Genomic DNA, 23,651 nt, shown 5'->3' with positions numbered 1-23,651 from the left:
TTTTCAAATCCCACGCTTGAATATTTTTTTTTTAAATAGAGAGACACACAGAGAGAGGCAGAGACATAGGTAGAGGGAGAAGCAAGCTCCCTGAGGGGAGCCTGATGCAGGACTCAATCCCAGGATCCCAAGATCACAACCTGAGCCAAAGGTACATCCTCAACCACTGAGTCACCCAGGTGCCCCCCATGTTTGAGTATTTAAAGTGCATTTCTATATAATTAATAGGTTTAAAGAGGATGTCACAGAAATTATATAATATTTAAACAACAATATGAAAACCAATGGGGTCCAGTTGCCAGTTGACAATTAAATGTAAATGTATAGATTTTTTTTTAATTTAGAGATATAAGTACATTTTTTAAAAGATAGATTAAAGGTGAGTAAAGGAGAGGTGCCTGTGTGGCTCAGTGGCTGTCTTTGGCTCACATCATGATCCCAGGGTCCTGGAAGAAGGAGAGAGAACCCTCAAGCAGACTCCTCACTGAGTGTGGAGCCAGAGTGAAAAAAACTTTTTAAGTATTTATGTCTTGGGACATACCAAGGGAATTATATGAAGATCCAGGTAGCTAAAAACATAAGATCCTTAGTCACTAACCACTTTTTCTCATTGGTCACAATGACCTGGTAGGTCTCTGAGCATAAAATAGTTACTTGGAAAACTGGTAAGAGGGATTTGCCAGCCCTATTCCCATTTCTAAAAAATTCCCTAGAACTCTGAGTACATAGGCTCAAATTGAGCCAACTCTTAGATCTGCCATTTTAACAGGAGAGGTTTGTAGGGGCCACGTTTCAGTTGGAAAGAAGATTGCCATACTTATTGTCCTTTAACTCCATTACTGTTCATAGACAAAGCTATCAGGACTGCCAATTCAGCTCTGCCTTAGAACACTGGTGTTTCCCACTTTGTGCCCCACATCTTAGGTTCCTAAGTGGCAGCATGAGGAAAGCTCAAGTCAAAATATACAGCTTTTCCCTGTAATCCTTATTTTTATCCTCCTAAAATGGACTAAGAAATTTAGGGTAAAAAAATCGCTATTTCTCTTTCCTTGAACGTAGAGTCATTTCTAAGTATGTCAATCTCTATTTTCTTTTCTCTGGATATCAGAAGATGCCTCCCCAGTCCAAAGGGGGGGGGGGCGCAGGAAAGGAAACAGTCTCCCTTTAAAGTCTCAGACCATCCTTTACTCCCTTCCTACCAAAGGGCTTATCCTTAATTCTTACTTCCAGTAGGGAAAAAGAGGAAATGTCTCCAATGGTGGTCCTTCTGTAGCTATATATAACCATGCCATTTTTAGAGGCTGTTTTGTTAAATTCATTCTTTAGTCCTCTGTTTAGTTGTTTTTTTTTTTTTTTTTTTTTTTCATGGTATGTCCTTATTTAGGCCCCTAGAGGTTGGAATGTGTGAGGTAGGATGTGGGTCTAATAATGATGTTTCAGGAATTCTTGAATTTTAAGGGTCTACATAGGCCATCACTGTAAGCAATGTGGAGCTCTAGACCACAGTGATTCACATAGCTTCACATGCAATCAGAGCACATCTCAAGTCTACTAGATCCTCTGCAGGCTTGTTTAGCCTAGGGAGGGCCCTTGTCCACCCTATGTCACTAGAATGGATGTTCTGCGTGAAGGATGCAGTACATGCTAACACTCATCTGGTGCACAATTTAAAGCATTAGATGGGGACAGATTACAATAGAATTGTGACAGACTTATGTTGAAGATGATGTATGGTGAATCATGAATGGAGCTAGAATCTTGGGGGTAAGGGGTAGTTTGCTTGTAAAATAGCATGTAAAGTTACAGCTTTTTTGGTTCTCACTATCCTTTTTTTTTTCTTTTTTAAATTGTATTTATTTATTCATGAGAGAGAGGCAGAGACACAGGCAGAGTGGGAAGCAGACTCCCTGTGGGGAGCCTAATGTGGGACTGGATCCTAGGACCCCAGGATCACACCCTGACTGAAGGCAGATGCTCAACCACTGAGCCACCCAGGCACCCCTCTCAGTATCTTTATATGTAAGATAAGGAGATTGGGTTGGATGATCCTGAATGGCCCTCCTGGCTGTATAAACTTCATGGAAGTGTTCCAGTTTCTCCTAGAACAGAGTCTTGTGCCTTCAGACTATTTGAGGTGAATCTGGTTTACATTTTCTGAACTATTTAGAAAATGAGGAATAATTTACAAATATTATAGTTCCTCTATTTTTAAATAACACCAAATAAGTAGGGATGTCATTTTTTTTGAGGGGGGGAGAGGCATAGGGAGAGGGAGATGGAGGAAGAGAATCTCCATTTCACAACCCTGAAATCATGACCTGAGCCGAAATCAAGAGTCAGATGCTTAACTCAGCACCCAGGTGCCCCCAGGAATGTCTTTTTTTTAGCACTTTAATTTTGTATAAATGAAGTCTGCTAAGGTGGGTTTAATGAGATTTGGATTTCCAGATAATCCTGGAATCATATTTATGCCATTAATTTGCTTGGTAAATTTTTTTTGAACTGAGGTGTAATTGGCATACAACATTATGTTAGGTAAACTTTTTTTTTTTTTTAAGGAAAAGTGAGTTTCATCTCAACTCTGAATTTTCACTGATTATAAAAATTATTGAGAATTATAATAATAAGTAAGTGTAAGGTAAAATAAAGAGAAGAGGGAGTGCCTGGCTAGTCAGTAGATCATGGGACTGTTGTTACCAGGATAGTGAGTTCAAACCCCACATTGAGTGTGAAGGTTATACACATACATACACACATACATAAACAAACTTTAAAAACAAAAACAAAACAAATCTCAAAGGCGCTCCCTCCTTTTGCTCTATTCTTGTCCTAGATGGTAAAGTTGCACTTGAAGCCCAGGTAGGCCACAAGGTGGCACCATTAGGTCATCAATAAAGTACTGCTGTTTTAAAAAAAAAAAAATTTTTTTTAAATCACTATTACAAAAATAATCCATGCTCATGAAAGACTTCAGATTGACCTTCCAATGCTTATTTATTATATAATTACAAACTATAAACTGAAGACTTCCTGTGGGGGAAAGTCCCCTGCTAAGAATTTTAAACATGTTAAAATTACATTGTAAAGATTTTGGAAAATACTGAAAAATATTAGAATAAAGTAAAATATCCATGATTCCAGTAATCCATTTGTGAACAATTAATTTTTATTTTAAGCCAATATTTTTCCAAAAGTTGAATTGAACTAAATTTCAATAATGCAAAAATATAAGTAGTACAAACATTGGAGGAAGTATATGTCAGAAATCCTTGGTTGGGGTTATTTGATTTTCTGATGGAGAAAGAAAAATTTAGACAAGTGTTTTCTCACTATCCCAAGGAGTAAGAAATACTTGAGAATAATGAGTCCAGGAATTTAGTCACTTTCAATAAAGTAGAAAATATTTCCAAATATTTTATTGTTGTTTTCTCACACTTAAAAAAAGACCACTTTGAGAAGATTGCAAAGAGTTAATTCAGAATATATGGCTGAATGTTTCCTGTAACCATGTGACTGATGTTTCCGGTAAAGTAAGAAACATTTCCAGATATTTGTTGTTTTTTTTCCTGCAGTTTGAAAATTTTACTCTGGTTGAAATGATTATAAGGAGTTAATTTGGAGTGTGTGGGTAGACTAATGTTTCCCTTTATGTAATCTTTGATGAAAAGTTTCCTAAACTAATTCATTATATGAAAAAGAATCTTAACAAACCAAAGTTAGCGCCATCCTTTTTTTTTTTTTTTCCTATAATATGAGGATAATGATAATGCTTAACCTTATAGGGGTTTATAAGAGGATTACATCAGCCATTCCAGGAAAACCACATAAATAGTGCCTGGAATATAATAACTTAATAAATGTTAAATATTATGTATCCCATGTTGCTAAGCAGTTGTTGCATAGTAATAGCAGACATAAATAAATCCTTGTTTCTTTTTCCACTAAGCTTTGTTTCCTGAGGACATCTGCTAAGTAATACTTGATTAGCCCACTTTCAATATTATATGAACTTAAACATATTGAACTGGCCTTTAGTGGCATTTTGTAATTCATACATTTCAAATTAACCTCACGTTTATTGCTTTAATAAAGTTGTAATTATGAAATAATTGATAACATATCATTGAAGAAATCACAAAATTAAGAATTTTAAACAAATCAGACTTGAAAATACCACAAAATTAGATATAAAGTAAAAATGTATCTGTAGTAGATCCAGATCTATCTAAAAATTACTTTTTGAACTTCTCTTAATTATTCTTGAGACTTGGAAGTAAAATTCAGAAGGTTCTACTTAAAAACTTCCTGCTTCACATGCTCTTCATGATTCTGGAATATCCTGAAAGGATAATATTTTCAATTTTTTAAATTTACTTGCGTACTTTCAAAAAGGGGGCTACCCTTTTTCTTTCTTAGGAACTCAAAATAAATATCCACATATTTTGGCTTTATTTTGGGCAGATATCTCAAAGGTTAAGAACTGAGATCCTAGCTGTATGATCTATGAGAATTTATTTCCCAGGGCCTTCCAAAACAATCTTCCAAAAAATGGGTATATAGGGATTCTTAAAGAGATTCTAATAAAAGTAAACTGTATAGTTTAAGATGAATGATACACCAGAATCTTTGAAGTTTTATTGTGAGCAAAGCAAGTGTTGTATTAGAATTGCTGTCAAAGTAAAATTATTTGTCCATAAAGAAATAAGACAAGGGGTACCTGGGTGGCTCAGTTGATTGAGCTTTCATCTTGGTTTCCACTCAAGTCAAGTCATAATCTCAGGATTCTGGGATTGAGCCCCATATGGGGCTCCAGGTTCAGCAGGGAATCCGCTGGAGATTCTCTCCTCTCCCTCTGTCCCTCCCCCCATGCACACAAGGGCTCATGCACACCCTCTCTCAAATAAATAAGTAAATCTTTAAAAAAAGGAGGGGGGGGACTACTTCCACATTATAGTGGGATCCATCTGTGTCGTATCTTTTAAATATATTGCCTGAAAATTAATTATGATAGATTTTGACCAAAAATGTTATTTTAAAACTCTCGTGGACTATGTTTTGTTTTGTTTTGTTTTTTTAAAGATTTATTTATTTTCTTGGGGGGGGGGTAATGGAGGGTAGGGGGCAGAGAGAGGAGGAGACAAGCAGACTCCCCGCTGAGTGGAGAGCCCCAGGCAGGGCTCAGTCCCAGGACCTTGAGATCATGACCTGAGCCAAAACCAAGAATCTGTTGCTTAACCAACAGAGCCACGCAGGTGCCCCTCTTAGATTATAATTGACTTAAAATGTTAATGAATTTAAATTCATGTAATAAGAAAAATGCAAAGCAAATTTTTTTAATGTGCTAAGGAATTTAACAAGAAAACTTTGAAAAATTATAGAATATTATAGAATACAACCATTAAAAATTATTTTGAAAGACTGATAACATGGATGTTCATGATACAGTAAGTAAAAAGTTTAATATTTGTATTAATAGTATGAATTAAAAATACATTCATACAGAGAAAAAAAGCTGGAGGACTATAGCACCAAAATAGTAATAAGTTATTTTTAGTTGGTAGGATAATGGGTAACTTTTATTTTCTTCTCTTTGTTCCTATTTATTAATAAATTTACAATAAGTTATAGAATTAGTTGTAAAAAATATTATGTTAAAATCCTGTTAATAAGATGAATTTGAGTATATAATCCACAAAGAATTATTGGGTTCTCTCATGAATAGATTTCAAAAAAAAAAAATGTGCCAGGCAGTATATAATCTGCAAGGATACACAGACATCTCAGACCCATCTCTTGGCATTTTAGAGACAAGGTCTGGCAGGAATTTTCGCAAACAGTTATAAACAAGCAACCGAGCTTTGTATGAACCATTTCCTACTGATCATCTTGATAACTGTATAGAGGTGGCATGGCATATTAGAAATATTGTGAACTAAATTTGAAGCCCGCTCTGCCACTTAAAGCAGTGTGGCCTTAGGTTCATTAACTTCTCTGAGCCTTGATAATTTTTAGGAGACTTTATTAGAGAAATACGGTTATTGAAGATAAGCAGCCTGAAGAAATATTAATGTTTCGAAGGAATTAAATTGTGCAGAGCTAGATTTCTTTTAGATACAGCTTTTTTCTTTGCCTAATATCTGTAGATCTGTGCAGCACTTGGATTTTAAGAACATTAACTCTCAAGTGCTAGCAGTTAGTCCACATAATTGGACCTGCTGCTCCCAAAAGGCCTGATTACTATCATGATCAAGTACAGATTCCTTAATTTAGCATTCAAGATTTGACATCAAACTATCAAACCAATCTTTCAAGAATCTCTACTGCTCATTAACAGTTCTCCAGGGTGATCCTTCAGTAACCCTGCTTATAATGACTTCATTGGAAGTTCTTATTTTATGGTTCTTTGAGGTTATTTTTATATTTTAAAACAACTGTATCCTTTTAAAAGTTTAAGAATAACCACATGAGGTATAAGAATCCAGATTTGGGCTTCCATTTACTATATAGCACTCTCAGTTTTAATACTTCTCTGTGACATTAGAAAATGTAGGCAGTCTGATCTGATAATCTGTCTCTCCAGGTGTGCCATTTTTCCCTTGCATTTTGCTGAAGTGTGTTTGATCAAAGTTGCTATGCAGGCATGATGTCAGTCCACTTGAACCAAGAATTTAGCACTTAGTTTTACCTTTCCCATTGGCCTTTCAAAATGAAAAATAAATGAATACATTATGTATGGTTGGTAATATTCAATATAGAAGACCAATTTTTTTTTTTAAGATTTTATTTATTCATGAGAGACGGAGAGAGAGAGAGAGGTCAAGACACAGGCAGAGGAAGAAGCAGGCTCCATGCAAGGAGCCTGACTTGGGACTCTATCCCGGGTCTCCAGGATCATGCCCTGGGCTGAAGGCAGCACTAAACCGCTGCGCTAGTAGCGCAGGCTACTAGTAGGCTGCCCTAGTAGACCAATTTAAAGTTAGGTTTAATGAGTATATATTAAAATACAACAGGTTTTCTCCATTAGTTCTTAACCATCAAGGGGATACTATCTTAAAGTTATGTAGATATGACCCAATATTAACATAAAAGAAAAATATAAAAAAAAATATTAACTGGAACTTTCCATCAATCATGCTTCCACTAAAACCTTTTTATTGTTTTGTTATTCGGATTGAGACAAGTGCTGTGTGGTGTTAGGACCTCTCGTTCCTAACAAGGTGACTGCTTCATCCTAAAGGATGAGTGGCTTCATCCTCATGAAGTCTCAGGCAGTGCCACAGGGCATGGAGTGAGGAGTTTTAAATGCTAAGCTGTGCCAGCCCTTCAAGACATGACCCTCAGAGTCTTCCTTTTAACAGTCCCAGGGAATTGGCCTCCAAAATAGTCGCTGCGCCTCATGGACACTGTCCCTTAGGAACCAGGCAGGCTATGGTGAACAAGGAGAGGATTTTCTGGGACTCAACAGTTCCACAATTTGTGGATTTTCTTCTGTCAGGAACCAGTTCTCTTTTCCTTTCTTGGAGGTCTTTACTCCCCACTAGAGGTCACTCCATTGCTAGATGCTGCTCTGTTTACCAGGGGCTCAAAGCTCAATGTTCCATGCAGGCTATCTTCAGTACAGTAGAGAGCTGTCCCCCCCAGAGCTGTGCCCATCCTCAGGAAGGTGTAACTATTGTTTTTTGAGTCTTTAAGTCACTCAACTAGTAAGTACCTGAACCAGGGTTCTGGCAGTCTAGCTCCAGATACATTCTGGGTGAGGTAGCCAACCAAGCTCTTTTAACAACCTCTGACACTAGAAAAACTGCCTTTCTAGAGTATTATACACTCCTAAAAATAGTCCCTCAGGAAAATCAGACCACATTTTATCTTTTTCCTTCCTGTTTTTTCTACCTTGAAAAGCAGTCTTCACTATGTGAAGCTTTTATGTTCATTTACAGGGGAACAGACTCAGCCCTCTGTGAATCTTGAAAGATACTAGTTCAGTGTTCATACTCATACATTAGTGTTTATAACTCTGCTTGTGGAATGGTTCTTACTACACAGTACCTTTGGTAAATGCTCGGGGCCCTTATTAATGCATGGTCCAACAAACTCTTCTGTAAATAACTTCTCACTGTCCTGATTGCCTGAGCCACCCAGACAGGTGATCCCAAGGAAGATCTTATTTTTTTTTTTTTTAATGGAAACATTAGGCATCTTCAGACTTGACTGTCTTTTAGTCCAAATCTTTAAGCCTCCATACCAGCAGTTGCACTCCTGGCCATTTGTCCTAGAGAAATGAAGATGTTTGTTCACTTAAAAATATGTACCAGAATGTTTTAGAAGCTTTAACATAACACCCCCAAACTGGAGACAACCAGATGTCCTTCAAAAGGTGAATGGCTTAACAAGCTGTGGTAGACCCATACCATACAATACTACTCAGCAATAGAAAAGAGTCATACTATTGATATACATAACAACCTGAATCTTCAGAGAATTACGTTGAGTGAAAAAAAGAAAACCAACCCCAAAAGGCTGCATACTGTATGGTTCCATTTATATAACATTCTTGAAATGACAGGTCTAGAAATGGAAGACAGGATTAGTGGTTTCCAGGAGATGAAGTGGGGTGGAGGTGGGAGGGAAGTAGGTGTGGCTGTAAAAGGGCAATATGAGAGAGCTTTGTGGTGATGGAAATGTTCTGTATCTTGACAATCAATGTCAGTATCCTAGTTGTGATACTCTAGTTTTGTAAGATATTAACATCAGGGGAAACTGGGTAAAAGTACACAGGATCTCTTTGTACTATTTCTTTCAACTTCATGTGAATCTCCAATTATCTCAAAAAGTTTAATTAAAAAATCTTTAGTCTTCTTCACCCCTTGAACCATACTTATGTGTTCTGAGTTACTTTCATAACTTCTTGAGAAGCTATTAATAGATTTCTAGTGATTAAGTTCTAATTTGGGTCTTTAGACGCTTTCTTGGCAGGTTTCAAGTATAATTAGGTCTAATGCATTTGTATAATATTAAGTTTGAAATCACATAAATAAATCTGTAATTTGATCAAATGTACTTTCATATGGGGCTTGTCATCAAAAGAGAATGGCAGGGATCCCTGGGTGGCGCAGTGGTTTAGCGCCTGCCTTTGGCCCAGGGCACAATCCTGGAGACCCGGGATTGAGTCCCACGTCGGGCTCCCGGTGCATGGAGCCTGCTTCTCCCTCTGCCTGTGTCTCTGCCTCTCTCTCTCTCTCTCTCTCTCTGTGACTATCATAAATAAATTAATTAATTAAAAAAAAAAGATTCAAAAGAGAATGGCAGAAGCATTATATTTCTTGTGAATTTTTTTAAGTTTTTATTTAAATTCCAGTTAGTTAACATACAGTATAATACTAATTTCAGGTGTACACTATAGTGATTCAGCAATTCCATCCAACACCCAGTGCTTATCACAAGTGCACTCCTTAATCCTCATCACCTGTGTAATCCATTCCCCCAACAACTGACCTTCTGGGAACCATCAGTTGAGGAACTATCTTACGAATTTAACAGGTCATTTGAAAAGGTAACTATGTAATCTATAATTCTATCTCCAAATGAGAAGCAAAGCTTGTCCTTTTCATAATGTGAACTGTACTCTCTTCAGAGTAACACTTGCACCATTTTAAGATTGAAAATCATATATCAGAGGTAGGCCTTAGTTATGGAGATTCAACCCCAAGTGGTCAGTATAAAGGTACTATGCTTTGGGTGAACTAAGAATATTTATGCAAGGAAATGGATTAAGTGGCTCAGTAATTTGAAGTGTGTCTAAATTGGTACATATAATTTGTCAGCCCTCATCTTCCAGTTTAGCACTGATAACCCTTATGATTCAACTTGACTTACATATTTAAATGGAGCCTCATAAAATAACATTATTTCCCATACAAGGTTTTTTAAAAAGGGATTTGATAATATTGAGCATGAATGACCAGTAAAAGTTTAACCTAAATCTCATCCTGAGCTACAAATTCAGGTTGTAATCTTTATATCCTACCACTTCACATAGTATCTGTCACATTTTGAGCACATAGTAACTGTTTTATGAATTAATACTGATTTTTTTGGTGGTCCCCTGCTGCCTGTGCATGACCCTACTTCCATGATTCCTCACAAGAAGAGTATGGTGGGGCAGACAAGGTCCTTGAGGTGTCTCTGAGTGCAGAGGGGAGTTTTGAAGGGGTCCCAGCAAGAGCATAAAGGTGGGGCAGCAGCACGTTTCAGGAGGAGCAAGACTGGCATGTGGAAAAGATGGCAAATAGACTTGAGCTGATTTTTCTTTCACATTGAAGAGCAAAAGGGGCAGAAGAACAGTCTCATAAGGAGATTTAAGTTCTAGCATTCAAGATGGATTAGAAATACTTTTCCTTAAATGTATCCTGCTTGGTTTAAATATAAATATTGGTTGTTTTTACTTTTCCTCCCATGCAGATAGCATTTTAATTCTAAAAATGCTTTTGTGGGCTACTCTGAGACCTAGCCACCATTTATAATGTGAAAAGTATGCATTCTGAATCCCAGTCATTTAGAATCTATTTTCAGAGTCCAGTTTGTCTTCTACTGATGGCACATAATTTGATTCTTTTTCTTTTGTCTTTCTGACCATGCTTTCTTGTTTGTGGATAACAGAACCACTCCTTAGTTCTGTTCTCCCTTTTCACTGCCTCATTATTTGTCAGTTACTACTAGCCTCACAAATTGGTGCCTTACTCATAGATTTTCTGGAGAATATTCACAGGCCCCACCAGCTTCTCTATGTTTTAATAGAACAGCTAGACTTTCTTCATGTTGCACCCTTGCTATAACTCAAGTTTCTTTTTACTATAGATCCTTGCCATCACATTTCTGGATATTCTGTTGAACCTACTTAAGAATTCAGAGAAACTGCTGGGTGACCACGGAAAGAAAGATCTAATCTTCACGCTTACGTGAGTATTTTTCTACTTTCAACTTCCTCACACTATGTGAAAGCTTAGATGCTTTGTTTTATGGCACATTCAGTTCTGTGATCAAGATAAAAATGTTATCTATCATTGGCCTTATTAAATTTTAATGTAAAGTTAGTTTCTCAAGGACACAATGAAAATCACAAAATACACCACACTTATTCTCACTTAAAAAAATAAATAAGCAAGAAAGGCGTTTTTTTCTTCCACTGAGCCAACATTCAGAAGAATCCCAAATCCTCAAACCACAAGAATTCTTTCTGTGTTAGAACCAAAACTATCAAGTAGCTTGTTTTTCATTATCTATTCTTAAGAGAATTTAACAAAACATGTTATCTCTTGAAAAGCACTTGATATGTGGCATTTTATTTTTTAAAATGCTTCTGATAACTTTGTCCTTTTTTAAATGACTGAATTCTGTGACTACTGTAGGGGAAAATTGGGAGGTTACCCTCGAAAGAGAATTCTTAACTATTTTAATGAGTAATTTCTCCTCAATGGGTTAATTTCTTTAAAAAGCATTATATAGTGTCATAATCTGAAGTCTTTTATCTTGATCTCTGTAATTCTTAATCATTAGCAGATTTCCCAATTTTGGAATTATCCTTAATAACTCCTTCTCACCCATTATATGCAGCATGTCATTAAGTTACGCTAATTCTATCTTCTTTGTCCCTCTCCAGTTTACTCCCTTCTCTCTGCCACTGCTTTAGATCAGACTGTCATCATTTCTTGCCTGGATTTCAACAGTGACCTCCATCTCCCAGTCTCTAGCCTTGACCCACTCTAATCTAACCTTTCCCTATTGCCGACAGAGTAATCTTTCTGAAAGACTAACCTAATAAGACCATGCCATTTCCTTGGCTTGACATCTTTCAGTGTCTCCTTACTAAAATTCAGTATAATAACCCTTATCATAGAGTTGTTAGGAAGATTAAGTAAAAGTCATTTGGTGCCCTGGGTGCGATGCCGGTCTTAGAACAGGCCTAGTGTGTGTTAATGTTTCTCCTTTGCACAGAGAACCCTTGGAGGCAGCAGAGCTCTCATGGAAAGTAGCCCACCTCTAGAGGGCCTGTGGCTCTGCTGGGAAAACCAGGCTAAAAGGAGTGGTGGCCAAGAATCTCACCAAACTCCATAGCCATGCTTTCCTGAATCCCCTTGAGGTTAGACACAAGAATAGATTAGTCTAACATCCGGTTCCATCAGTGTTCCAGAAAGAAAGGCTTTGTTGACAGATTACAAGCCAACCCTGTCTGTGACTCAGCTTTTGTAACTGTAGAGTCAGGGAGTCATCTCTATAAACATATTGGTCTCTGCTTTTGTGTTTTCTTCTTTTGGTTTGTTTTCTCTTCAGTTTTTTAGGTTTGTTTTGCAGGCTTTAATTTTTCCTTAAATGGACCAAGAGGGTGTCAGGGAGACATACACACAAACCAAGAGACTGCTGGGGCAGGGAGGAATCAGAGAAAGAGGTATGGACACTGGTGAAGCTAGGTTACTCAGATGTATGAAATTTGGAGTGGGCACATTTCAGATTGCTGCCTTTGTGCTGCCTCTGTATTCCCAGACAGACCTGTTTTTCTTCATGTCTCCGGCTTTAGACAATGGGGGTTTGGCAAAATCTGATATTTAGATAATCACAGAATAGCAGAATAGAATCAATACTGTAAAGAAGACAGTCTGAGTTGATTTCATGGTATTTCCAATTTTAAAATTCAGTTTGTTGCTTTTCTTAGCTTTTCTCTATGAAAATTGGAAGTTTGTGCTATAGACAGAACATTCAGCAGGTCTTTATTGAATATGAATTAAGTTATTTCATTGTTTTTTTCATGCTGATTTAGTTAACTTTTGACCATGTAGAATATCTCAAATATAATGAAAGGCAAATATGTGAAAAATATGCTTTGTTTTGAGTTAGAATCTCTACCAGCAATAGCATGTGTTTGAAATTTAAGGATCATGTTCTATATGTCTTCTGATAATGCAGTAAACTTAAACTTAAGCAATTATATCTTGCTTACCATTAACGATCTCTCTTAATCTTTTTACATAATGAAAAGCAAAATAGAGCTTTATAGTAATTTAATTGCAATTTTGATCAAGCAGATATGAAGAAAATAAGACATTGTAATGGGAAATAAAATACAATTGATAACTTTGTTGTTTCTTTTTGGTGAGGTAATTTATTAGAGGCAGGAGGCTAAGAAGGAAGAGAAATAGTGCTTCTCTAAATGACTTCATTGTGGTGATTTAGTTTGGCTTTCCCAAATCTCACTCACCTTATGCTTCATTACAGGCATATTCCATCCACTTCACCAGAATAATGTCCTACGTTTTTGTAAATGATTCGTCTCAGACTAATGTGCCCTTGCTACAAGCCTGTATTGATGGAGACTTTAACTATTCCAAGCGGCTTTTGGAAAGCGGCTTTGACCCAAATATTCGTGACAGCAGGGGCAGAACAGGCCTTCACCTCGCAGCAGCCAGAGGGAATGTAGACATCTGCCAGCTGTTGCATAAATTTGGTGCTGATCTTCTGGCCACAGATTATCAAGGAAACACAGCTCTCCATCTCTGTGGCCACGTGGATACTATTCAATTCTTAGTTTCCAATGGACTCAAAATTGATATTTGGTAAGTTCTCTGTGGTTTCTGAAGTCTAGTCATTTCCTCACATTAGTTTGTCAACCAGTGGTCCAATCTGAGTCGATCAATTCTGCTTTCTCATTGATCAGCTGCAGTGACAAGTTCAACAAGGAATGGAGGACAAGGTAATCTCATTAGAGGAGTGAGGAAACAAGAGGCTGACTTCTAGATTTATGCTGAAGCAGCACAAGTTTTTCTATGAAGACAGTGGTGAAGTTCTGCTACTAATTAATCATGTATTGTCAGACAAGGGAAAAAGAGGAAAGGAACTAACATTTTTTTGAAAATCTGTGCTGTGTTTACTTACATTCGCTCATTTAATCCTTAGAATGAATAGCTCTTGAGGTTGGTGTTATCTTCATTTTACAGATGTAGTAGTTGAGACAAGGGTTTAAACAAAGAGGCCACACAGCTGGAATTTGAACCTCATTCTGTCTGATTCCAAATTGTTAGTCTTCTATCATGTAATATACCATGCTAGCTTCATAACCTCTCTGGGTCTCAGAGTCCTTTTTATAGTGAGTAGTTTCAAGAAGTAGTGTTTTAGTGATACCTTGTCTCTAGAGTGGAAAAGGTTTCAGACCATCTTTAAAACTGAGCTTGACCTTTAAACTGCACTTATATGTTGCCTTGATTATTGGTTCTATACTATACCTAAATCTGAAAAAGACGGCAGATGTAATGGATAGATGTGGTGGGAATTGGCTATGGGACTCACTGCTGTTTGGCTATCTTCTCTTATTAGTGTTAAATAGCTAGGTGAATCAAAGTAGCTTATTTAGTTGCTTTGGGCTTTTATTTATTTTTAATCCTTAAAAATATGTATGCTCTATTGCCATAAAATGTAAATGTCAGATAAGAATGAATCTAGAATCTAGAATTTTCCAATTTTTAAGAAATTGCCCTCTTTTTCTTTTATTTATTCTCAGCTATTTACTCTTTTGCCTCTGTGTTTTCTTTCCTTTTTCCCTATAAGGAAAAAAATAGGTTAATTCAGAATTCAAGTTCCAATTCAGTCATTGGTTCTGCTCTGGGCTTTGAGTCAATTCAGCCCATGCCTTTATCACTGAGATCTACACAAATGGGTACTAACAATATAATCCAGGTGTATAATGACCTCTTTATATTTATGAACTTTTTTAGCAACCATCAAGGTGCTACACCCTTGGTTCTGGCAAAGCGCAGAGGAGTGAATAAAGATGTCATCCGATTGCTAGAATCTTTGGAAGAACAGGAGGTGAAAGGATTTAACAGAGGAGCTCACTCAAAACTGGAGACCATGCAGACAGCTGAGAGTGAAAGGTACTTAACAATTTAATTTTTTAAGGGGCAAGTCACTTTAAGTCCTTGGATCTTTTATGACAACTCTGTGAGCTTTCTATTTATTTGCTTTCAAGTACGGAGCTTTGATACACTTTCTTTGAACTTTATATAGGCCCGTATGGCTCCAGATTACAATTGAGAGGCTATTAACAGAAAGTACTACGTGCCCACATGCATGTACTGTTCTGTCTTCCCTTGTGCAAGGAAGCCTGCAGTATTGTCAGCACCAGGGACAAGAGGTGGTTAAGAGCTGAATATGAGGGAAGGACACAAAAGTTTGAGAATTTTAAGTGCAGGTCACAAACAGAATGGACTTCAGAAAAGGAGAAAGATAAGTAAGGCTAGGAACTTGGACAACATTAGAAGACCAGAAAGGCCATTTGAAAGGCAGGCAAGTGGAGTGCTGGGGAAAAGTAAAACAAGAAGAGAAATGAAGACTAAACACACAGTTCAGTAATGTGAAAGTGAAAGTAACTTTCCCATGAGTTGGAACAAATGACATTTGGGCTCCTATCAGTAACTGAAGCTAAGATGTAGCAATGGATAGGGCCTTCAGTATCTCATTTCTCATGTAGGAGCAGTTTACAACACAGTTCAGGGAGCTCTGAAAAGGTGACAAACTGTCTTTCCTCCTGGCCCCACTGGCTCACCAGGTCAAGTGCATAGGTCAGACTGAGTTGTGCTAGCATGGAGTCTGTTGGCTGCCATGGAGTTTCAGCCTTCCACAAACTACAAGGTAGGAAGGATGATCAACCTACTATTGTTTCCTCTCAAAATTTTCAGTGGAATATATTTCAAGGGCCTTCATCAGCTGTTGACCCAGGAGCTTGACTGATCAGGACTTAGAAATAAGATCATATAGTCCATTCCGACTGTTGGGATCCTGGTTTCTGTGAGCTCTAATTGAAATCCTCTCTATTTTTTATAGTTGACCCTTAATTTGATTCCATTGTACCAGTGATTGCTTTCCTTCCTCTTCATGTGCTGGCTGGCGTACTCTTTGGGAACCGTGAACTCCACTCTCACACTTAGGACTGTCTGTTTAGATACTTTCAAGAACTTACTACTGTCCAAAGAAATTAGAGTTTTACTTGTAGAACAGTGCATGCTGCTTGTGACGTATGATTGAGAGCTGACAAGTAGATAAAATAATCAAGATGTCTAAGATACATTGACAAGCCCCTTGCTGTCATCCATGTACTCTGGATTGACAGATGCCAGAAGCAATATGACAGCATTGAGTTTTCTATTATTTGTAAAAGATCATATTCTTCCAAGACTACTTGAAATTTATTTTCATGAATACTTTAAGCTTCTTTATCATGAAAAACGTCCAAGAACGTGTTTTTGCTTAGTATGTTTTTAGCACCTCTCTTGCTATATTTTGTTAATAGCCAGTTTCTTGGCACCTCCTTATCAGAAATATACTTTTAACTTTCTTTTGCCTAGGTTGTGATTAGTTACTAAGCAATAGAAATAGTCATCTGAGCTGCTCTATATGAAATATTTACTCCTGCTTCTTTCACAGATTTGTATTATTTATAGCATTGTGTAAATTCAGTTCTTAAAAAAATTGAACTACTAATACTCATACTACCTAGTTGCCGTATCTTACTCCTGCCGCTCAGTATCATGGTAGATATGTGGTGGTTGAGGTTTAAATTAAAAAACTTACAGACAACATCATTGGTCATTAGGCAAATGCAGAGCAAAGCCATAGCAAGTTACCACGTCATACCAGTAGAATGGCTATAATCAAAAAGATGGAGCAACAACAAGTATTGGGGAAGATGTGAAGAAACTGGAACCCTCATACATTGCTGGTGGGAACATAGAGTAGCTGCTTTGGAAAACAGTCTGGCAGTTCTCAAAAAGCTACACAGTTACTATATGACCCAATAATTCCACTTTAGGTATGTACCCAAGAAAATTGAAAACATGGGTTCATGCAAAAACTTGTACATGAATGTTCATGGAAGTATTATTTATAATAGCCCAAAGGTGGAAACTACCCAAAAGTCCATCACCTGATAAGTGGATAAACAAAATGTCATCTGTGCATCTAGTGGAATATTCCACCATAAAAAGGAATGAACTACTGATATGTGCTATGACATATATGTGCTATGGATGAGCTTTAAAAGCATGCTCCATAAAAGAAGCTGGTCAAAAAAGCCACATATTGTATAATTCTGTTTATACGAAATGTTCAGAATCAGCAAAAAGAAAGTAGATTAGTGTTTGCCAGGGGCTTGTGGAAGGGGCAATGGGAAGTGATGGCTAAAAGGTACAGAGTTTATTATAGATGTGATTAAAATGTTCTAAAATCAGTGGAGATGGTTGTATAACTTTGTCAATATAGAAACCACTGAATTGTACAACATGAATTTTATATGTGAATTATACTAATAGAAAAGAGGAATAAAGCTTAGTGGGATTGGCTAGCACGTGGCATTGTGGCAAAGCTATGTGATGATTAGCAGAACATAAAGCAAGTTTTGAGTATACTTAGTATTTTCTATCACCCTTAGGATTCTCTGAGATATAGCATAACTTAAGGTCCTATAAATCAAGATGATGAAAAATATTTTCCCACTCCCCCATATATCCTAAATTTAATTATTTTTAAATTTGTGGCTATAGCATGTCAAAGCAGTGTAGATGACACATGTACAAAAAAATATTGCACACACACATTATATATTTTAATATACAAAGAAAAGTTTGGATGTCAAGGAGAGTGCCGCATTAGGAAGCCCACTTCCTATGACTAGAGAAGACCTCTAATACCAGTAAATGCTGAAGGACCTCTGGTTAAGTGTCAAGAAGTAAAGTTAAGTTGTAGGTTAAATAAAAATGCTAGTTTTTGCATGGTGAACCAGACTGTAAGAGAGTGTTTTATTCTGTTTTTATTGTTCTATGCCAGATGGTTGGAAGAATATGAAGAGAAGTGATTTAGGAAGGGTGGTAAATGACCTTTTATAAGCAATAGATAGTTGATGCATATGATTATGGTCATTGTGGCTTTCATCTAAATGAACCCGTTATTGGACCTGTGTGTTGTGACATAATTGTGGGTGCTAATCCCTCAGAGCTTTGAATTCATCAAAATGTGGCCTTCCAAATACCAAAGTCAGATATCGTGGTTTCTACTTGTAGGGGTCATATTTCTCGTTGATAGAGTTCTGAAAACCAGAATCAAGAATCATTGTTTTTATGGAACTTGTATTGCCTTATTTTCAACTAGATTCAGCCTTTATGCAGAAGCAAAATAAACTTATTTTGTATTTTTGTACAAGATATAACTACAACCAGCTGGAGGAAGCTATTAGGAAGAATTCCTAATGACTAGGCCTGTTCATATGTGCAACAGACTGAGCTAAGTGTCCATTTTTAGAGGATTACAGTTAAAAGAAGGAATTCCTTCATTGGTCAAGTAACTGAACTAAGTGAAAATTCCTTTAAACCTTAAGATTCACACACTGTATAAAAGTGAATCTAAAAATCTATTTTAGATTTACCCATTTTTGCTTATTTTCATCAATATGCATTCTCAAATTATGAATCTTTGTTTCAAATTCTTCTAAATTTAAAGTAACCAAAATTTGGTTACTTAGGTACTATGAGTTTGAAACCACTCATTTGACCTACAGTCAAGACTTCTGCTTCAGACTTTTTCATTAGAAGAGGATGTTTAACTCTGACTCTGCTGGATATAAACCAAGAAACATAATCATCAGGGCTGAATTTATAGTTGAAAGTAGATTGTCCAGATACACACAGATGCATACTTCAGTACATGAATGTATGGGAGGGCACATAGATCAGTTTTCTTCTTATAAGTATGGCGGCTTGTCTTTTCTGAGTAAGTCTGTTGCTGTTGCATCTTTCTGAAATGGGTGGAATGTGTTGTTCATGCCCCTTTCCTTTTTCTCTGCTCCATTCACAGCGCCATGGAAAGCCATTCTCTCCTCAACCCCAACCTGCAGCAAGGGGAAGGAGTCCTGTCCAGCTTCCGAACCACATGGCAGGAGTTTGTCGAGGATCTGGGCTTCTGGAGGGTGTTGCTCTTGATCTTTGTCATCGCTTTGCTGTCTCTTGGCATTGCCTACTATGTGAGCGGGGTGCTCCCCTTCGTGGAGAACCAACCTGAACTGGTGCATTAAACAAGCTCATGGGGGTGAGGTCAATGCCTCTTTCCTGGCTTCTACTGTTTGCTCTGAGTTTCTCAAGTTTTCTCTTAGTGCAAGGCAGTGAGGGCTATATGTTTTTCTTTGTGCATTTTTATGTATTGAAATCCTTTTCAAACAACATGTTCATTTGAACTAACCACATATCATAGTCAAGTATACTTCATCCTAAAGCTACCTCTGACTCAGCCCAACTTGTTAGGAAAGCCTTCATAAAGCCTTGTTTGATGACAACGTGGAGGTAACTGAAGAATGATAGATAAAGAAGAGATGAGGAGAGTCCTTACTATGGAAATTTTCCCCTAATGTGGGACCAACTAAAGTGAAGTGTTCAAAATGAGAAAGGTTTTCTTATATGATTTTACTTTTTGTTAGCTGGCCGGTTTTGGGTTTTGTTTATTTTTGCAAGAGCCCCTTTTTTCTTTTCCTTTTTCTTTTCTGGGAATAGGGGAAAGAATGAAACATGAAGCTTAAAACTTGAAGTGCTTTTTTCACGTCCTGTATAGCAAATCAATATTGTGGGAATCTGTTTGGTTGATTTTAATATTTTCGAGTCTAGTTACAAACCAAACAGAACTTTTGAAAATGAGCTATATTTTCTTCAAAAATGATTGATTTGATCTTGTATTTATTTGTTTATAGGATAATTTTGGTTTTCTTTTTTGTAAACTGCTTTGCCTGTTGTTAATATCTGTGAAAAAAGAACGAGTTCATTTTGTTCACTTTTCAGTTTCCCCTAGTGTTTATGTCAAAGGTCTCCTGTTCCTCAAAAATACAGTCAGAAAACTCTTTCTACTCAATAGTTATCAGGGAAAGATAATTCTGACATCTGTCATTGTCACTGTAATTCTGTAGTCTATTATTATAGTGAAAAATTCAGTTCTATAGGCTAGCTGTATTGTCACAATTGTATCACAGTTCATAATTATTTTACATGCAGCCCTGTTTAGAGGCCCTGTTAGAATTGTCATAACAGTCCCATCTGTGTCAGTAATTCTCTGATGCAAGAACGGATGGAGCATTTTTGAGGTAACAGTGCTGAGCACTACTGTACTGGGTGCCATAAACTCTTTACAAATGGTAATATTATGTAAATTGAAATCTGGTCCTGAAACTATATTGCAGCTTTCAACAGTGTGTTTGAAGGCCTCCTTTGTTAATGATTCTGTTATGTGTAAATCATATTCTTGAGTTTTTAAAAAGTATATGAAGAGTTGATAATTATTCATGGAGTATAGTCATAAAATCGTAGTGAAAGAACTAATGGTTTTATTTTTTAGAACAAAGTCATCTAAGCTACTGTTAATTGAATTGTTGCTAGAAGTAGAAACTATAGAATAGGATTGGCATTTCTGTGATTCTTGTTGCTTCTTGATATTTTCTCTTGTATTTATATATGTAGGATTGAGGCATTTTCTTTCATGTAGCTTTATCCTCTCTTAAAGAGCTGTTTAAAAATTCCTGATTTAACTGACTGCTTCAGGATCAGCTTACAGAGTCTTGTTTTTAGGATAGAAACAAAGTAAGTCATACTTGGTAAAACACAGCAAAATAAAAGACAGTGTTAGAATGGAGAACACTAGAACCCAAAATCAGTATATTCAGAATGAAAGCTTTGGAATTCGTTTCCTGTTTGTAAATCTAGATTGAGAAGCAGAATTGGTTAACATTTATGTAAAGATACTGCATTTTTTAAAGATTTTAAGTGCTGGTTTCTTTGTATTTTAATCTTTGCATTCAGCATTCAGTAATACTACCAATAAATGTATTTATAAGTCTCTTAATCACAACCCATTTTCTTAGTGTGTCATTATTCTCTTTCAGTTTAGGGCTCTTTTTAATAGGTTGCAATTGCCTGTTTAAAAAAAGTTTTTTTCAAACCTGATATAACAGGTATATAGAATCTCACATATGTTTGCCTTGTAAGTGCTCTGAAACTAAATTGGGTGAATTGCTTGTGGATTCAAGAGTGATAATAACTACCATGATCAGGTACCTATTGCATATTTTACGTGACATGTCTCATCTCATGCCATAAGTAGGTACCCCAAGCCAAGCTATATTATCCCATTTTCTAAAGTGAGAAAACTGACACATGGGGGGTTGTTAACTGGTCCAAAGTCGACAGAGAAGACAGAATGGAACAGGGATTCCAAGCTGAAGCTGTATCCCCAAATACAAGTTTCTTTTTTTCATCTGCCCCACTGTCTGTCATGCCCTTGACAGTGGAGTCATCTAGAACCCTGCCTGCTGCCATCATAGCTATACGTTACTAAATTTTCCACCCACGTTCCTAAATATGTAACTTTTCCTCCTCGTGTTATGCACCATTTCCCACATCCTCTCAGTATTACCAACCTTTAAAATTAAAGGTCTAACTGGGGCATGTTCAGAAGACCTTCCCTGGTTAACCTTGACAGTCCACTGCTCTGCCTCTTATTTCCTCATCAGTTACCATACTTTTTTTTTTTTGTCTCTGATTACAAGCTTCACGAAAGCAGGAGCTTAACCCATGTTACTATCCTGTCTGTCCACAGTGCCTCCTGTGTTGTATAGAACTCTTTAATACACATGGTGACAGCATTACTTTTTCACCTGTAGCTATATTTTTTCTTTTCCCATGAAACAGCTTTTTACCTTTCACATTTCTAACAGGCTGTGTGTGTGAACCATGTTGGTCATTCTTCCACAGTATGCCTGCCACTGACAGGAGAACCAGTCACGAATGCTGTAGCTCCTTCACATAAGAGCATGCAGGCTCGTTTACCACAGGTTAAAAAAAAAAAAAAGCATAACTGGTATATACTTGATATAGAAGTCCAGGAACAATATTCACCTGTTACTGTTGTTTTGGTTCAGCTTTTTTTTTTTTTTTTCCCAACCAGCCCTTATTCTTTGTCTTATGAAGTTGTTCATGTATGTATTAAAGTGCTTTCAGCTGCTGGAAACCAAATCCAAATTGAAAATGGTTTAAACCATAGGAAATTACTGATTTATATAACTGGAAGTCTAGAGGTAGAGTAGACCCCAAGAGTGACAATCCAGATTTACCTCAGTTCTCCTGTGCTTCTGGCTCTGCCCTTCTGCTTGTTGACTTCATCCTCCAGCTGGTTCTGAGATGAGTTTAGCATTTCCAGGCCTCACATCCATTTGTAACCATGAAGAGAAAAAGAAACTCTTTCCTGTGTTTTTCTCTTAGGAAACTTCCTGCCAGGCCCCCAGCAACCTTCCTCTACATTTCATTGGCTGACATTATATCATGTTACCTATTCTCGTGCCAACCGAGGCCATGCCTGGACAGTGAAGCCTAGATTGATGAACCAGTTGTTGGTGGGGGTGGGAGTGACTGAATTCACTGATTGGCTTGGAGCAATGGTTTAGAAATGATTGGAGGTACTGCTGGCAATTAGTGGGCAGGGACCATAGAAGTTTTATGTCCTCCAGCACATACGAAGTTTTAGCACAACAAAGAATTGCTCCATATGTCACAATTCTTAAATGTTCTGTTGAACATTAAAAAAAAAACAAAAAAAAACACAAAACTTCGTTACCTGAGCCTTAAACCCAACTCCATTTTTCATTTTTTAGTAGCATTTTAACATACACTGTATTTTCTAAGAATACAACCATGAGATTGGTGAGGGAGGATTCTACTTTATTTTGTTAAAACTTGACAAAGAACTGTACCTGTTTCAAAAAATCATGTTAACAACAGCAGTTACTGGTGATAATTGAGTCACCAATATAATTCTCTGTATATTATGTTACTGATGACTTTATTGCTTCTTCTTGTATGTCTATTCCTAAGCATTTATATATTGAAATACAGTTTTATTATCAATTACTTTCCCTTTATTTTGCCTTTACGTTACATGACTTACATGAAATCATTTTTTTGATTTTAGCAATTGTTACTTTTATCTGGGACTTAACATTCATACTACAGCTTCTCTTATTTAGTTGTCTTGGTATACCTTTTCCAAATCATTTATTTTAGGGGATACACCAAGAAATAGCATTTCTCAAAGTTAATAGAACACTGGGGGTGGGGGGAAGAGGCCAGCATCTGGTTAAAATACCCTTTAAAATTTTTCAGGTCCAAACAATTCCAACTGTGCTGAGCAAAGTAGAACTTTGGGTCAAGCCATTCCTTTGCACTCTGAAGTAGCTTCAAAGCAGTTTTCTAGGGGTGATCTTGGCCTTGCCACAAATACCTCCTTGCCTTCCCTCACAGCACAGATAGGCTGGTATTCTATTCAGTCACCTTGGACTTTGCACATCAAAAACAGACAAGTCCACAGCCCAAGGCATAGGGGCTGTATTTACCGGGCAATAGAGGTGGTCACACTCCAGTTAGATGTCAAGGAATACAATCCAGAGTTCTTGTTGCCAAATACTCATCAAAAACTTACAATGGGGGGATCCCTGAGTGGCTCATGGGTTTAGTGCCTGCCTTTGGCCCAGGGCATGATCCTGGAGTCCCGGGATCGAATCCCACATTGGGCTCCTTGCATAGAGCCTG

The 23,651-nt window shown here is 37.1% G+C and overlaps 1 protein-coding gene and 1 long non-coding RNA gene across 4 annotated transcripts in view; one reads left to right on the top strand and one right to left on the bottom strand.

Annotated features, from left to right (window-relative positions):
- Positions 1-20,919, top strand: part of ANKRD46 (ankyrin repeat domain 46) — a 31,226-nt gene extending 10,307 nt beyond the window's left edge. For 2 of the 3 annotated variants that reach the window (XM_025451102.3, XM_049093282.1), the window contains exons 2-5: positions 10,855-10,955; positions 13,267-13,604; positions 14,760-14,918; positions 18,889-20,919. In XM_025451102.3, coding sequence (XP_025306887.1) covers positions 13,294-13,604; positions 14,760-14,918; positions 18,889-19,105 — 687 coding nt within the window. In that variant the 5' untranslated portion in view covers positions 10,855-10,955; positions 13,267-13,293 and the 3' untranslated portion in view covers positions 19,106-20,919. Of the gene's footprint in view, positions 1-10,854; positions 10,956-12,348; positions 12,443-13,266; positions 13,605-14,759; positions 14,919-18,888 lie in introns of all 3 variants that reach the window. The other variant, XM_049093283.1, reaches the window with a different exon arrangement.
- On the bottom strand, positions 7,130-22,568 carry LOC118355102 (uncharacterized). Its single transcript, XR_004816866.2, has 2 exons — positions 22,181-22,568; positions 7,130-8,269 (listed from the first exon to the last, which is right to left on the bottom strand). It is a non-coding gene; the product is annotated as an uncharacterized LOC118355102 (long non-coding RNA).
- Between the last annotated feature and the right edge of the window lie 1,083 nt (positions 22,569-23,651).

Source organism: Canis lupus, chromosome 13, assembly GCF_003254725.2.
Source record: "Canis lupus dingo isolate Sandy chromosome 13, ASM325472v2, whole genome shotgun sequence".
In the NCBI taxonomy this organism is placed as follows: Eukaryota; Metazoa; Chordata; class Mammalia; order Carnivora; family Canidae; genus Canis; species Canis lupus.
Note: the sequence above shows the minus strand (reverse complement) of the source record. Positions and strands in the feature narration are given on the sequence as shown.